At 41.9% G+C, this 16,940-nt stretch overlaps 1 protein-coding gene across 2 annotated transcripts in view; it reads left to right on the top strand.

The window, feature by feature from the left end:
* The window catches only part of INPP5A (inositol polyphosphate-5-phosphatase A), a 611,899-nt gene that overhangs the window by 564,682 nt on the left and 30,277 nt on the right, over positions 1-16,940 (top strand). For both annotated transcript variants that reach the window (XM_073595667.1, XM_073595668.1), the window contains exon 13: positions 13,949-14,060. In XM_073595667.1, coding sequence (XP_073451768.1) covers positions 13,949-14,060 — 112 coding nt within the window. The remainder of the gene's footprint in view (positions 1-13,948; positions 14,061-16,940) is intronic.

The raw sequence follows: 16,940 nt of genomic DNA, 5'->3' as shown, positions 1-16,940 counted from the left end.
GAAAATAAGAAGTTTGGAAAGACTCCCAACCTTCTTACTAAATCCGAAATAGGCTAACCTGGCATTACATATTTCTGTTGGTTATTAGAGAAAATATATATAAATACATTTGCTCTCAAAGGGAGGTGCATATGGGTACTTTAACCACTTCAGCCCCGGAAGATTTGGCTGCTGAATGACCGGGCCATTTTTTGCGATATGGCACTGCGTCGCTTTAACTGACAAGTGTGCGGTCGTGCAACGCTGTACCCAAACAAAATTGACGTCAGTTTTTTCCCACAAATAAAACTTTCTTTTGGTGGTATTTGATAATTTCTGCGGTTTTTACTTTTTGCGCTATAAACAAAAAAAAGAGCAACAATTTTGAAAAAAACACTATTTTGTACTTTTTGCTATAATAAATATCCACATTTTTTTTTTTTTTTAAAAAGCACATTTTTTTCCACTGTTTACGCCGATATGTATTCTTCTATGTATTTTTGGTAATAAAAATCGCAATAAGCGTATATTGATTAGTTTGCGCAAAAGTTATAGCGTCTACAAAATGGGGGATAGATTTATAGCATTTTTATTTATTATTATTTTTTTTTTTTTTTTTTGCTAGTAATCGCTGTGATCTGCGATTTTTATCATGACTGCGACATTATTGAGGACACATCGGACAATTTTGACACATTGAAAATGCATCGATTACTGTAAAAATGTCACTGGCAGTGAAGGGGTTAACACTAGGGGGCAATCAAGGGGTTAACTGTGTTCCCTAGTGTGTGTTCTAACTGAAGGGGGGATGGCACTTGCTAGGGGAAGAGATAGATCGGTGTTCATACTTTGTATGAACACACGATCAGTCTCTTCTCCCCTCAGAGAACCGGGATCTCTGCGTTTACACACAGAGATCCCGGTTCTCGCCGCGTCACGAGCGATCGCGGGAGCCGGCGACCGCCGGGCACTCGCATCGGCTCCGGGGGCGAGCAGTGGCCCATAATTGTGTGGCCACAATTAGAAGCGACGTAACATGAAGGCGATTCGCGCAGCTGAGCCATGTTGCCCCAGTACAACTGCGGCGGCTGGTCGGCAAGCGGTTAATATGAAACAGACATTTGGGTGGATTTACTAAAACTGGAGAGTGCAAAATCTGGTGCAGCTGTGCATGGTAGCCAATCAGCTTCTAACTTCAGTTTGTTAAGCTTTGACAAAAAATCTGGAAGCTGATTGATTTCTATGCAGAGCTGCACCAGATTTTGCACTCTCCAGTTTTAATAAATCTCCCCCAATGTCTAAATTCAAGAGGCATGTGTATTCTTTTTTTCAAAATTTTTTGTGTTTATTTTTTTTTGTATTCAATCCAGATCTGCTCAATAATCCTGTGTGAATAATTTCCTTGGTGCAAGAGCTTCCTGTAATCAAAATGAGTCACTACAAGTGTTTAATTTCGTCTCTGAAAATATTTTTGTTGACAAAATTAACACTATTTTAGTTGACTAAAATACAACTAAAACTAAAATGGCATTTTAGTCAAAAGACTATGACTAAAACTAAATCGAAAATTTGACGTCAAAATTAACACTGGTTATACAGTATATCACAACGGCCTGTAGTGCATGTTCAAACCTTAATACCATAAATGTTGTTAGTATTTTACTCAGAGTATATAATGAGTTTGAAAATTCTAGAGAAATGGTTAAGTAATGCTTTACAATTTAGCTAAACCAATTAGCTTTTAGTTGACTAAAATACCACTAAAGCTAAAACAATTCAGATGACTAAAATGCAAATAAAACTAAAGTGGCATTTTAGTCTAACTAAAACTAGATCGAAATTTGATGTCTAAATTGAGACTGGTCATTACTGCTCTATCTTGGGCAGGGTGACTGGTCCCGTATCCGCCTTCACTTCTGTCCAGGCCAGCAAGTCCTCGAATATTGGTTCCACTGCTTCTGTGATGCTTCCTCTCAGGTCATTCAGGACCTGTAACATTGGGGGATATACACCAAGTCCTTGGTGTACCACCACAGAAAAGTCCCAGGGTGTTGGGACTGGTGATCAAGAAAGCCAGAGTGACGCTGGTGAATCGTTCTTACCTGGACAACATCAGCCTTTTTGAATCGCACTGTATTTTAATGTCCTTAGTCTGGACAGGAGTGTACATAAAAAAAATAATAATTTAAGAACTAGCACAATCTATTCTACCATCATGAATCTGACATCTACCTCTTGAGTATTGCTGTACACGCTTCTGCATTTTTTGCTCTAGACCAACCTTTCTCAACCTTTTTTTTTTTTTTTTGAAAAAAAGAGGAATCCATGAAATAGTTTTCACGTCTTGGGAAGCCCTGCTAAATTTTAACTCTAGCTTATGGCATATTTGCATGGTCAGTAAATTGTAAATATAATACATAAAAGAATAAAGAATGTAGCGTATCTAGCGTACAGTATTTGACACTCAAAGCAGAGAGTTTTTTAATACTCCCCTGCTCTATAGGAAACAATCTTAAAATGGAGCAGATCGTTATACTGGCCAGAAAAGAAACGGCAACTGTGAAAATTGTAGTACTCCTTACATTGATGGCCAGTGGAAAAGTGCCCTCTTATATTTGTAGTAATTTTTGTGGTATCATGCATTGGTGGCCAATGGGAAAGGAACCCCTTATATGAATAGTTAGTGGGAGAAAGACACGCTTACATTGTTGACCAGTGGGGAAGCTGTACCCCTTATCACAAGTTGACTGATATCACTGGTAATTGGGAGGTAGAATCTCTTCATAGCTCAAGGAACCCCTAGCAACCTCTGAAGAAACCCCAGGGTTCCCTGAAACCCTGCTCCAGGCCATTAAAGGGACACCAAATCCTTTTTCTCTAAATATAATCCATGAAATTGTTTCTCAATTTGTCTTTCTGCCTTCTTGTTATGTTCTCTGTGAGTTTGTGAACCTCACGCCACTGCCCACCCTTCCCTACTTGTGTTTGTTGGGAACAGGCAGTTGCACTTTAGTTGTGGTTAGTGCACTGCTTTATGCATTCTACACATCCCATGGTAAATATGGGCTACGTACAGAGTGCAAGGTTGAGAGGTGTGCTACGTGCCGAGTGCAGGTTTGAGAGGTGTGCTACGTACCGAGTGCAGGTTTGAGAGGTGTGGTATGTACCGAGTGCAGGTTTGAGAGGTGTGCTACGTAGCGAGTGCAGGGTTGAGGGGTGCGCTACGTAGCGAGTGCAGTGTTGAGGGGTGCGCTACGTAGCGAGTGCAGTGTTGAGGGGTGCGCTACGTAGCGAGTGCAGGGTTGAGGGGTACGCTACGTAGCGAGTGCAGGGTTGAGGGGTGCGCTATGCAGCGAGTGCAGGGTTGAGGGGTGCGCTATGCAGCGAGTGCAGGGTTGAGGGGTGCGCTATGCAGCGAGTGCAGGGTTGAGGGGTGCGCTATGTAGCGAGTGCAGGGTTGAGGGGTGCGCTATGTAGCGAGTGCAGGGTTGAGGGGTGCGCTATGTAGCGAGTGGTGCGCTATGTAGCGAGTGCAGGGTTGAGGGGTGCGATATGCAGCGAGTGCAGGGTTGAGGTGTGTGCTATGCAGCGAGTGCAGGGTTGAGGGGTGCGCTATGCAGCGAGTGCAGGGTTGAGGGGTGCGTTATGCAGCGAGTGCAGGGTTGAGGGGTGTGCTATGCAGCGAGTGCAGGGTTGAGGGGTGCGCTATGCAGCGAGTGCAGGGTTGAGGGGTGCGCTCTGTACCGGTTGAGGATTGTGCTACAAACCGAGTGCAGGGCTGAGGGATGCGCTGTGTACTCCTAAGTTCTCCCCACTACAGAGCTCACCCCCTTCCCCCATTCCATTACAGAGCTCTCTTCCCCACACATCCTCTGAAAGAGTGGAGTTGCTGCAAAAGAGAAGCTACAACTTACCTGCCCCCCGCCAGCAGCCTGCACAGATAAGAAGGAGCTTCTGCTGTGGAGCTGGCAGGATCCTCTTCTTCTCCTGCTTCCCCTCCTTGCAAGGCACCTTTATGTGGCCACGCAGTGTGAACCGGGCCAGCTGCTCGCCCCCTCCCTGATCTGACTGGACCTGAGCCAGCCTGCCTCCCTGGCCGAGCCGAGCAGACCCCCCCCCCCCCCCCCCCTCCGAGCTGAGCCAGAACACTCGCCCTCAGCTTATTTCCACTCGCCAAATGCGAGCATGCAAGTGGAAATAACTTAGCCACCCTCTAACAGGAAGCTGCATCACTGCACCAAGGAGGAGGATTTGAAGGAGACTGAGAGCAAAAGAAGGGTGCTTCTTTGAGTTAAGAATACATACTTGAATAGATTTACAGTGTTAAAGTAGAGTTTAGTGTCACTTTAAGCCCACTAAATAAAGTGACTTCACTCGCGTCTCGCATATCTGGTAACACTGGAGCATTACGGTAAGAGTCAACGTGAACTATGTTATTATGTAACAAAAGCATACTTTTCATTACTTTATTTTTTACCATTCAAATACATAAAGAGAGACATTTATCCTGGAAATAGTTTCATAGACCAGTTGATACACTGAGAGTTTCTATTGCAGTCAGGTAGCAAACTGAATTTTCATAATACGTTTGAAGGCGAACCTTGTAAGGTTTGATGAGGTGGAAAAGGTACTGATACCAATAAATTGTTACAATACAACTCAATACAGTGCTCTTGGCATCTTGCCACAGCTAATGCCTTTTTAATGTTGCTAGAGCTTGTAAACCCATTTGGAAGAGTGCTGTTGTATTATCGCACCAAGCAGGGTGGTAAATAAGTTTCTGCTGAAGCGTCAAGCCATTTCTTTCTATTATATCTCACATGCAGACTGAATGTGTTTTCACATTTCATTCCAGTATTAGGCAAATAATTCATACTAATCCACATAGATCTACATTTAAAAGCTGTAGATGGTAGAAGGAACCTGATTATTTAAATTAAAGCTATAATCTATTCTAAAATAGGTTTTGTCATTTTTAAAATCTGCAAAACCGAAAACGCTTAATGAAACATTTATGAAAGTTAATATCGGTGACAAGGAAATTTTACTCTGTTCTTAGACCCCTTTCACACTGAGGCGCTTTTCAGGCGCTTTCACGCTAAAAAAAAGTGCCTGAAAAGCTCACAAAAAAACGATTTCAATTAAAATCAATGAATGCTTTCACACTGGGGCAGTGGGCTGGCAGGGCGGTGAAAAAAACGCCCCTCTCCATTGAAATGAGTGGAAAGCTCTTCAAAAGCGCCTGAAAAGCTCTTCAAAAGCGCTCAGAGTTTTACTGGCAGTTTAGAAGCGCCCCACCCCCCCATGGTCACCACAGTATCCCTAGAGAAAACAGAGAAAGGGATAGCGCAGTTTTTAAACCCCAGGACCACTAAATCAGGCTACTTGGGCGGGTGGTGGGGAGGGTGTAGGGCAGGGTTTCTCAACTAGGGTTCCTCCAGAGGGTGCATCTACAATTCATTTGCATACTGATTGTATTGTAGCTTTTTACCACAAACTCATTCATTTTGAAAGGGTTAATTCACTTTTTCAGAAAAAAAGAAAAGGGGGAACAACCTACACCAGCCTTTCTCAAGCTTTTCAACAAAAAGGAACTCTTGAAATAACCTTCCAGTCTCGGGGAACCCCTAAAAATTACTATTTTAACAACTCGTGATACATTAGTATGACATTCAGTGGGAAGAACTACCCCCTTACACATAGGTAAAAAAGATCAAAGGTGTCAGTGGGAAACAGTGGTGGCCCGTAATGCAGGGCACAAGGACGGCGCCCCCCTATCCATGCGTCTGGCCCCTAATCTACATGCCAGATGCATGGATTCTAATGGGGTTGTTTTTTTGTTTGTTTTTTTTAAGCGGAGGCTCTAATAGACTTCAAAAAAGGGTTTGGTCGTGGGGGCCCACCGAGTTGTGTGACAATAGCAAATGAATATTCGCTATTGTCCTCCTGATTCTCCTCCCGGCCAATCAGGAAGCCGGTCCTGAGACCTGTCACATGATATACTGAAAGGAGAAGTGTTCCTATTGGCCTAGGAGAAGGGAGGAGACACACGGCGGAAGCCGCCCTGATGCAGAGGAGGCGGAGATGCAGGGGAACCTAACCCTTCAAGTTAACCAGCAAGGGATTGGTTGCTAGGATGCTGGGCGGTCCTAGCAACTAATCACCAGCTTGTTAATATGAAAAGTTAATTTAGGCAGCTTCCACTTCCACCCTCCGCCCGGTACTTTGCTGCCTCCCACTCTCCACTCTGCTGTACACCTGTTGTAAGGTGAAGGGTGGCAGAGGACACTGCTATGGGGGGGGGCAGAGGTCACACTACAGTGGGTGGTGATGTGAAGGGGCAAAGGAAATTGCTGTGCTCCAAATAATGTACCTATAAAACTAATTGGTGAATGTTTTAGAACTTCATAAAACACCTTGTAAAACAACGCATTCCGTTTAAAATAGAAATGCAATGCAAAACATTTTTAGGCATGGAAAAAAATAACTTTTTCCATTTTTTTTTCTTATATATAAGTGATCACATTTCCTCTGTTTTCAGCTGCATAAGGGCTGGGGGGGAGGAGAAGCAGCAGCGGGGGCGTGTCAGGACAAGTCTGATGATTGGAGGAGAGCACACCGATTTCCCAGCATAGCTAGAGAACTGTCCATGGTGTGCTCTCCTGCTTAGTGTGGTCAGTTTTTAATAGCAGAGAGGGACTGTCAGGAACACCAGGGATTTCACACAAAGGAAGCAATGCAAAGATAACAGGATACATTCTCATACAAGTACATGGTACAGCAGGCACATATCAGGAATATGAAGTGTTGGGTTAACAAAGGCTTTAAGATAGGCTGGTAAAAGATGGAAATAAAAAAAGGAGAAATTGTGTTCATATAAATAAGGGACCATTGTTCCTCCCTGGTATTTTTATTCAAAGTTGAGCGGACCTTTGTTTTAATATCTCCCAACATATGCGTAAAATATCAGTTGACATTTTACTTTCGGTGTACTGGTGCAGGCATGAAAGTATGATGCCCGCCTATGTAATAACATCTACATGGGGCTCTTTGTATCCTCACCCACCCTACTGTTCATTGCATCATGCTGATAGCACAACTTTGAGCGATATAAGGAATGTTCCTTCAACATCACACAAGCAGATATTTGCTGGGTCCCGTCCCCCCCTCCATTGATGTGTGCCGAGCTGTTGGAGGATGTAAAATCTCCCAATTTTTTATTTTACAGGAAGTTTAGTTCTAAAATTGTAACCAAAGGTTGGTGGAAGAATTTGTTTCCCACGGTGGCAGGGAGGACCATGTTTAGCTTAATGCTTTTTCTATGCCTGCAAGGCCATCATAATGTCATGGAAAGAGACTGCCCCTCCTTCTCTTGTTTTTTGGAAACACTTGGTTAATGTCAATTTGCCTTTATATTTTTATTTATTTGTTTCAGGTACTTATATAGCGCCGTCAATTTACACAGCGCTTTACATATACATTGTACATTCACATCAGTCCCTACCCTCAAGGAGCTTACAATCTAAGGTCCCTAACTCACATTCATACATACTAGGGACAATTTAGACAGGATCCAATTAACCTACCAGCATGTCTTTGGAGTATATATAAAGATACTTATGTTAATCGAGGTTGCCCCAAGAAGTATGATGAAGTTTGGTCTAAATGGTTGGCTGACCCTACCACATCCACTATGCCTGATAACTCTTGTATCTTTGACATCTTGTATTTGTGAGGTATATAATAGAGTTATGAGTTGATTCTGGGGACACTCTCCTTTTTATTTCCACTTCTGGTATTGCAAGAAGTTCTATCATTAGGACCAGAGCCATGCGAAGATCCAACCTGGTCTACAGAATCCTAGAGGTTGCTACTGGTTATCATAACCCCTGCGTGGGTGACTGTCTTTTTATTGTGACCTTTTTGTTTTTGTTTTGTTATGTTGTATGCTTGTACTCTTGATATCTTAATAAAAAAAGATATTTTAAAAAAAAAGTGTAACCAAATTAGACTCAAAGAGCACTTGACTGAGTTCTGCTAAAGGACAGTACAGAAAAAATGTAGCTCAAAGAGTATTGAAAAATAAAGATATCCTAAAATATCCTAGGGATATTCATTCAAATATAAGAAGGTTGATGGAATTTAAAGAGTATTAGCAACTGTGAAACATTTTATTTCTATAGTTTTTATGGCTTTGGTGGAAATTGTAGTGCTGTAAAATAATTCTAATTAGTTTGTTTTATCAGATGCAAACGTGTCAGGCAGGATAATAAATGGCTTCCATTCAAAAGACATTAGATAACCTATTTTTCAACTTTTTTTTTTTTGCATTGTAAATCAGCTGAGAAATAACCAATCATTTGTCGATACTACTAAACCAGTCCTTAAGTTCTCCAGGGACATGCAGCTCAATACTTAATCTAGTCTAATTGAATAGTGTACACAGTAATAGTTAACACACATTTTGTCATTGTAAAGGATCTGCCAATGTTGCAGGTAAATAGGTCTGTGTGATGTCTTTAGCACAAATACAGCAGATTATCTGCAGTAAATTGACTGTTTATATACTGATCTCTAGCCTGGTGCCTTGTTTTGTTAAATTTATCCATGTATGTGAAATAATAGCGCGTCTTTTCTAATGTTCCATCTCTCTTAAACCGTAATATCATTAGCTTCTATATGTACAGTATATCAGGTGGCTAACCCCAATGCAATTTAAGAAATTCGGTATCCTTTGTGGCAAAATGCTTATGGTACCATATACCACTAAATGCCCTCTAAACATTCAGTAATTTGAATATTGCCTATGGCCATTAGATTTTTAAAAAATTTCAATTTTGTATATTTTAGATTATATGGAAGATCTTTTTGTTTTTTGTTTTTTTAGAGAAACATGTCAGTGAAAAAAAATATCTGTATAAATAATAATTTTTGTTCACCTTTCATCACACAAATGACTGTCCTTCCATCGTGAGATAAAGCAACATTTACATTTACCATATATGCTTAAAAGCAAAAGGCCACAGGCTTTTTACTTTATTTAAGGGATACAGGATTCAGTTATTCAGACACGATTGGGGTATACTGCTACCTTTAGAAGGATTTGGACACTGGCAAACAAAAAAAAGCTATTGGCCAGCCAGGTGTAGCCACTCCCCACCATGCTTCAGTTCTTTCTAATGTCCTAGGGGGAATGGACATCATTTTTTTTTTTTTTTTTTAAATCTGAGAAAACTTTATGCCTAGCCATTTTCTTTTCTTTTTTTTTTCCCTCACAATATTTTTCTTCATTCAAAACCTCATCTACACGCTGCTTTCTAGGCAGCTATACAGATCAGTGTTTCCTTACTGATGTCTTGGAAGCCACACCTGGACCCCTGTTGGACCAAAGATTTCGGGGTCTGCATGAAATGTGGCTTTCAAGCACTTTATAGGTCAACTTGCAACTATGATTGCTGACTTATAACACCGAATTTGTAAGATGACTTTTATGCCTTCCCCTTTTTTTTCCCAGATACTCTTGCAGTTGCTGCAGCCTCTAAGCCTTATCCTGCAGACATATGGGGACATGTCTGACAGTCTCAAGAATCCTTGTTGGATGATTTTGTTCCTGAGGTGCCTCAATCATCTGATTTGGCACCCAGCCTTTAAAGATACCATATTGGCTGTGCAAGCCACATTTAATATTATACAGCCTGTCTCTTTTAGTGCTGTTACCAGTCAGGAGTTCCTAAAAGGCCCCAAGACTATAAAAACATTTCTGGTACACTCCTTAGTTCAACCTGTCCTCTACATAGAATGCAATACTTCTAATAAGCTCTTTGCTCCAAAAAAGCTTTTCAGAGCAATATCTGTGACGGGGATTTTCTTGGAAAGTGAAACATTTTTACTGTGGAGATGGGGGATATCCTGGCTTAATAAAAAAAAAAAAAAAAAAACTGACTGTACTTATTGAGGATGCTCCAGTGTTTGAGGATCCCACTGATAAATGTTTGGAAGCCCTTTCGAAATCTTTTCGCTAGAAGGTCCTGCTATGCAACTTGCCGCAGCAATGATGTCCATCTGTCAAATCTTGGGAAAGGACTCAAAAGATCCAACTACAGTCCTTAATTATCCCTTAGGTGTAGAGCAATTCAAGCTTTTGCCTTCTGCCCTACATTATTGAATTGACAGCTTAGTAACTTTATCCACCTTATCTCCTGAATGAGTCTCCTGACTGAGTATAGGATGATCTCTTTTGCAAAAAATGCTAGTTTCCTGAACAGTAATGCAGGAAACACTGGCTGCACATGCGTTTGATAGTGAACTTTTTGGTGCTTCACTAGACAACTTCATAAAGGACATCACTAGTACCTGTACTCCTTTACCCCAGCAGACGGAGCCTATGCCTCAAACGTGCAAATTTCCTCCCTCGTCTGAAGCCATAAGAGTAACTTTTGTTTCTCCCAGACTTTACACTCTAAATCTAAACCTGGGTGAGGGGGGTTTTACAATTGCAAACCCTGGGCTTCTAAATCCAAGCACGTGGACAAGTCCTCTTCAGCATGAAGGTATGCTTCCACTTTCCAGATCCTTTGTGGACATTGGACAGACAGCATCTCAGATGCCTGGGTACAGGAGGTGGTTTCAACAAGCTAAAGATTTGCTCTCTGCATCTTCCCTGTGGATGCCGGTGTTCACTAAGGTTTTGACTCTGGTCCTAGCCTTACTATGCTCCCAAGGGTATTCCCATTGTGGGATGCCTAAATAACCTATTGAGGAAACCATCATCTCAAATAAAGGCTGGTATTGTGTTGAAGACAGCCTAGACCTTATAGTGATTGTAAACCCTTACATGCAGCCAGTGAAGTGACTAGCATTAGATGATACACTGGGATGAAACAAATACTCCTACATTCGTTGTAGCTGTGTATCTTCAGCTATTTCTCCTGTAGATTGTTCTGAAAATACAAAGCGAGAAAGATTTCTACTTGGATCTAGAAGCAGGAGACAGGATTTGAAGGACAGGGCCAACAGCTGTGAGTCCTAATTTGAGAGAAGGGGGCACACACCCCCTTCATACACTACAGAGAATAAGCATAGCTGTGGATATAAGCCACATATCACTCTGTACTGCAGTTCCCTTCCCCCCGCCATCTTTTTTTAACTTTTGGTGTCAGGGAAAGCTGCCAGAAGTGACTCGTGTAGATAACAGAGGAACCAGGCAGCAGATAGAAATGAGACTCAGTGCTTTGGAGAGAGGCAAGTAAACAGTATTGAAGGATGTGCTTTCTTCATATTTCATATCCGAGGTTTACAACCGCTTTAAAATCAAAGGCCAAAGTGTTTTTCCTCTTTGAGAAAAACTTTGGACTTCCTGCTGCCAAACTTGGATGCCTGTTGAATCCTGTGTCTTTTACCGAATGATAAAAAAAAAAAAAAACGAAAGGACTTTTGTACTTTGTGAAATCCCATTCTTATGCCGCGTACACACGATCGGACATTCCGACAACAAAATCCTGGATTTATTTCCGAAGGATGTTGGCTCAAACTTGTCTTGCGTACACACAGTCGCACAAATTTTGACGGAAATTCCGAACGTCAAGAACGCGGTGACGTACAACACGTACGACGAGCCAAGAAAAATGAAGTTCAATAGCCAGTGCGGCTCTTCTGCTTGATTCCGAGCATGCATGGAATTTTGTGCGTCGGAATTTTGTACACACGTTCGGAATTTCTGACAACGGATTTTGTTGTCGGAAAATTTGAGAACCAGCTATCAAATTTTTGTTGTCGGAAATTCCAACTGAAATTCCGTTTGTGATCTACTTGAAAGTGCTGTTTTTTCCACAAAACTGAAGCATGCTGGGGGTGAGAGCTTTGATACCTGCCTGGCCAATGGCTTTTTTTTTTGGTTTGCCTCTGTCCAAATCCTTTGGAAGGTGGCAGTATAACCAAGTCATCTCAGTATAACAAAATACTGTGTCCCCATAATGAGCTCCAAGAACCTGAGTTTATGGTAAGTATAAAAATCCTGCTTTTGTGTCAACCCATCTCCCCACGCCAAGATCCTAGGTGTAATCCTGGACTCTGAACTAACCTTTCAACCCCACATTCTATCACTATCCAAAGCTTGCCACCTCAATCTTCGCATCATCTCCAAGATACGCCCCTTCCTAATCAATGTCACCACAAAGCTTCTAATCCACTCCCTGGTCATCTCCCGCCTCGACTACTGCAACTCCCTCCTCATTGGTTTACCTCTAAATAGGCTATCCCCACTTCAGTCCGTCATGAACGCTACTGCCGCCATCCACCTCACAAACCGCTCAGCGTCTGCTACACCCCTCTGCCAATCCCTCCATTGGCTGCCACTCAGTCACCAAATTAAATTCAAGATACTAACTATAACTTACAAAGCCATCCACAACCTGGCCCCCAGCTACATCTCTAACCTAGTCACAAAATACCAACCTAATCGTTCTCTTCGTTCCTCCCAAGACCTCCTGCTCTCAAACTCCCTTGTCACCTCATCCCATGCTCGCCTTCAGGACTCCTCCAGAGTCTCTCCCATCCTCTGGAATGCTCTACCCCAATCCGTCTGATTTTCTCCTACTTTATCCACTTTCAGACGATCCCTGAAAACTCATCTCTTCAGAGAAGCCTATCTGGCCCCCACCTAACAACTGTACATTTATCTTCTCAATCAGCACATCACCCACAGTTATTACCTCTTGTATCTCTTGACCTTCCCTCTTAGATTGTAAGCTCTAAGGAGCAGGGCCCTCTGATTCCTACTGTATCAAAGTGTATTGTACTGTTGGCGCTATATAAATACTGTATAATAATAATAATAATAACTGACTTCTGAGCTACAAATCTAGATTTTCTTTTTAACCACTTACCGTATTCTCTATTTATTTAACATAGTATTTAGTATCTCTACCACTTTCCTAATGTATTGTGATCTATAATATCCTAATGTCAAGCTGAACTGCATGTTTATGAGCAAATCTGAATTGGCTTGAATTTCTGCACTAGCAGACTAGTTTGTTGATCTCTAATTACAATGCACTAGTAAATATGTGAACACCAAGCAAAGTAGTTAAGAGGGGAAGAAAAGATGCAGTAGCCCACTAGAGTACCTTATTTTCCAATAAATAATGAAACTTGGTTGGTGGCTCTGGGCAGCTGCTACTCTTCTTTAATCCAGATTTTGTTGCTGTGTTTGTCTACATCAACTCCATAGTACATGACTTAAAGCGGACCTTCAGTCGTTTTTTTCATCTTTCCGTCTATTAAATCTTCTGCCCCTGTTGTTTTAACTTTGGATAGTAAAACCTTTTTTTTTTCTGCCAGTAAATACAGCCCACTTCTTCCTGTTTCTTGTCTGGTAAAAAGCCTAGGCTTATGACATCATGCACAGCTCTCTCTCTCACTCTGGTGAGAGTTTGCCAGGAAGGGAGGGGGGAGATGAGTCATATGAGTGCCAATGAGAACTGCAGAGCTGGAGGTGTCTGTGTAAATCCAGGTAGTGAACAGGCAGCAGCTTCAGCTGCCCACAGTTAACATGGATGCAGCCAGTCTCAGTGGAGGGAGATTTCTGGAACATATTTTGCAAGTACAGAATATATAAAATAATATGCAAAGTGGTTGGAGGGAAGCTTCAGAATAGCAAAGATGTTTTTATTACAAATTATGTGAGCAGACTGCAGTTCCTCTTTAAAATGCATGTAGACCTGCTTTTGGATTCCTGATATAAATGTCCTCCTTTTTTTATTTTTTATTTTTTTTTTTCTTCTGTGCTGATGATTACAGATTGCTCAAAGACAAGAATTCAGAAGACCAGAGCCTATCTCTGGGTTTTTCTGAGTCATGCCATTTAAAAACATTGTCCATTTAGTCAGATGTCTCTATGTTGTTCAGCACACTGAGCACCTCTGACAAGTAGACAGCAGAGCCTGACATGTTTGTATTGACTCTTTCCTAGTTATCCATACAGTGAAGACAGCAGTCAGGGGAAGCAATACATGAATACACGATGTCCAGCATGGTGCGATCGAATTCTAATGTCACACTCTGCTAAAGAACTTCTTTTAAAGGTAAGACTCCGCTGGGAATAAGGCTGAATCTGTAGAGATACTCCATTCTAATGAATGTCTAATGCAGTATTTAAGCATTTCTCTTCCTAAGCGTCTCTGCAACATAGGAATGTCAGTGTTTTTAAGGGTCCATCTACCCAGATGTCCTATTCCTTTGGTGAGAGAAGTGGAGATTTTAATGCATTTTGCATTAAAAATGAATATCGGGGACTGTTCCAGACAAAGTAGAATTGGTGGAGTTTCATGGTATAAGTTGAGGGTGGGTGACTAGGCCAAGTACTCTGGTGAGAAGATAATCAAAGACGTGAGAGTCTTAAGAACCAATGAGCAGTTTAGCACACCAGTGAAGGAAGAATATTCATACTGAACCTCATTGGTGTGCACAGCCTATGGCATTAGAGTGCCATTAGGGCAGTGGACGGTGTCAGTAGTTTTTTATTTATATTTCTTTTTTTTCAATTTCGTTTTTTAAAATTATTTCTTACAGTATTCTACTTTGCAATTTTTTTAAGCAGACCCTTTGGGGGGGCTTTGGTGAAATATCAAAATATCAAGGGTCTAAACCGACCCCTGAGGTCTCACCTTTGAGAAAGGGACTGAGGACAGAGCTTCCCCAATTCCTCTCTCTGCAGCCTCAGCTGCACTGGACAGTGAAGAAATGGGAAGTGCTCTGTGCCTGAGCGGCATCGTTTACCATGCTTCAGTTAAGAATGAACACAGGGGCGATTGGTACAGATCACACACTGTGTGTATTCAGAAAAGGAAGAGGCTGGTACATTAAATTTTAACCGGCCCCTCCCCCCCGCTCTCAGTCCTTGAAACAACTGCCACAGCAGCCAGGGGGAGAGGAGGAAAGCTGGCAGCACTGCAGCAGGGAGACTGGGTACCAGGTAGAAGTGGGAATCGGCCTAGGCACATCTGGCACACCCTGTGCGCACACCTATGCTGATCCTATAAGAGAATGGCATGGTGTCAGGGAAATAAAAAAAAAAGCAAATAATGGAAGGCCAGTTTGAAATACAGTAAAACCTTGGATTGCTGAGCATATTTTGTTCCAGAAACATGCTTGTAATCCAAAGCACTTGTATATCAAAGCGAATTTCCCCATAAGAAATAATGGAAGCTCAGGTGATTCGTTCCACAACCATTTATTCATAAGTCCTTCAGTTTATAGTCCATATAAAAAGATTATAGCAATGTGATAGGTTGTGTAACCATAAAATGTCCATCCACAAATGGAAGCCTCCACAAGGGGATTAGAAGCAAAATCCAGCAGGAGCTACAGAGTATAAAAGAGAAGAGAGGCGCCTCTAAGTGTAGCAATATGGTTACATTTAATGAAGGTACAACATTAAGCAACTCACATGGTTGATGTTTAAAAGAGGCACATCTAAGTATGCAGGCATCCGGGGTAAAGCTGTCCACATAGACCATCCTCCGCACCGCAGGCTCACAGCGCTATCAGTCTGCAATCGTGACCGGGAAGACTACCCTGCAGTAGAGCGATTTGAAAGTGAGGTGCTCAGCGTGGAAAGGATGACGTTGATGGCGGTGCAGATAATGGTCTATGTGGACAGCTTTCCCCCGTATGCCTGCATACTTAGATGTGCCTCTTTTAATCATCAACCATGTGAGTTGCTAAATGTTGTACCTTCATTAAATGTAACCATATTGCTACACTTAGAGGCGCCTCTCTTCTCTCTCATACTCAGTTGGAACATGACGCTGCTTGTATATCAAGTCAAAATGTATTTAAAAATTTTGCTTGCCTTGCAAAACACTCTCAAACCAAGGTTTTACTGTACCTTGTTATCCCAGGGCTGTTGCTCACACTTAACTAAACCATGCACCCATGCTTCTCTTATGATGCTGTAGCCATGGGGTTGCTTACAGCAACGAGACAAACATAAATCTGTCTATATTTCTACAAGAAGCACTGTACACTTATACACACCTCCCAACTTTTTGAGATAGGAATGAGGGACACCTATCAGCAAAAGTATGCAGGCATAGGACACACCTCCTGCCACACCCCCTTAAAGGAGAATTGTACAAAAAAAAGATTGGTTAAACCCACAAGTGCTTTTTTTTCTACCACTACTATTCCTTTATATTGGCTTTTGGAATTTACAAATGCAGCAATTTAGAAATCAGATGAAAGGTTTAGAGCTGGAAAATACTTTTTGATAGATAAAAAGTGCATTTTATATACAACTATATAGATCAGACCAAAATGAGGGACAGAAGGACATTGTTCCGAATCAGGGACAGTCCCTTGAAATAAGGGACAGTTGGGAGCTATGTTTATACACAGTGTCCTTGGAAAAATTAGAGTATATCCAGGGGTGTATATTGTGGATTTAAGGACAAAAAAAACTGCACAGAAATCAGTTGGTGGAGTTGGGTGCTGTTCAACATAGGCTCAGGCCCCTTATGCCCCGTACACACGAGCAGATTTTCCGTAGTAAAAAACTTGGATGGTTTTTCGGACGGGATTCCGCTCAAGCTTGCCTTGCATACACACGGTCACACACAAGTTCTCTGAACTTTCGACCGTCAAAAACGCGGTGGCGTACAACACTACGAGCCGAGAAAATGAAGTTCAATGCTTCCGAGCATGCGTCGAATTGTTTCCGAGCATGCGTAGGAATTTTGCGCGTCGGAATTTGTACAGACGATCGCATTTTCGGATAGGAACTTTTTCCGACCGAAAAATTGAGAACCTGCTCTCAATCTTTTGCTGGATGGAATTCCGCCAGCAAAAGTCCGATGGAGCATACACACGGTCGCATTTTCCGACGAAAACACTCATCTGTCTTTTGCTGGCCGAATTTTCCAATCGTGTGTACCCGGCGTTAGCGTTTGTTTGATCTCTTTACA

This window comes from Aquarana catesbeiana, linkage group LG08 (assembly GCF_042186555.1).
Source record: "Aquarana catesbeiana isolate 2022-GZ linkage group LG08, ASM4218655v1, whole genome shotgun sequence".
NCBI classification, from domain to species: domain Eukaryota; kingdom Metazoa; phylum Chordata; class Amphibia; order Anura; family Ranidae; genus Aquarana; species Aquarana catesbeiana.
Note: the sequence above shows the minus strand (reverse complement) of the source record. Positions and strands in the feature narration are given on the sequence as shown.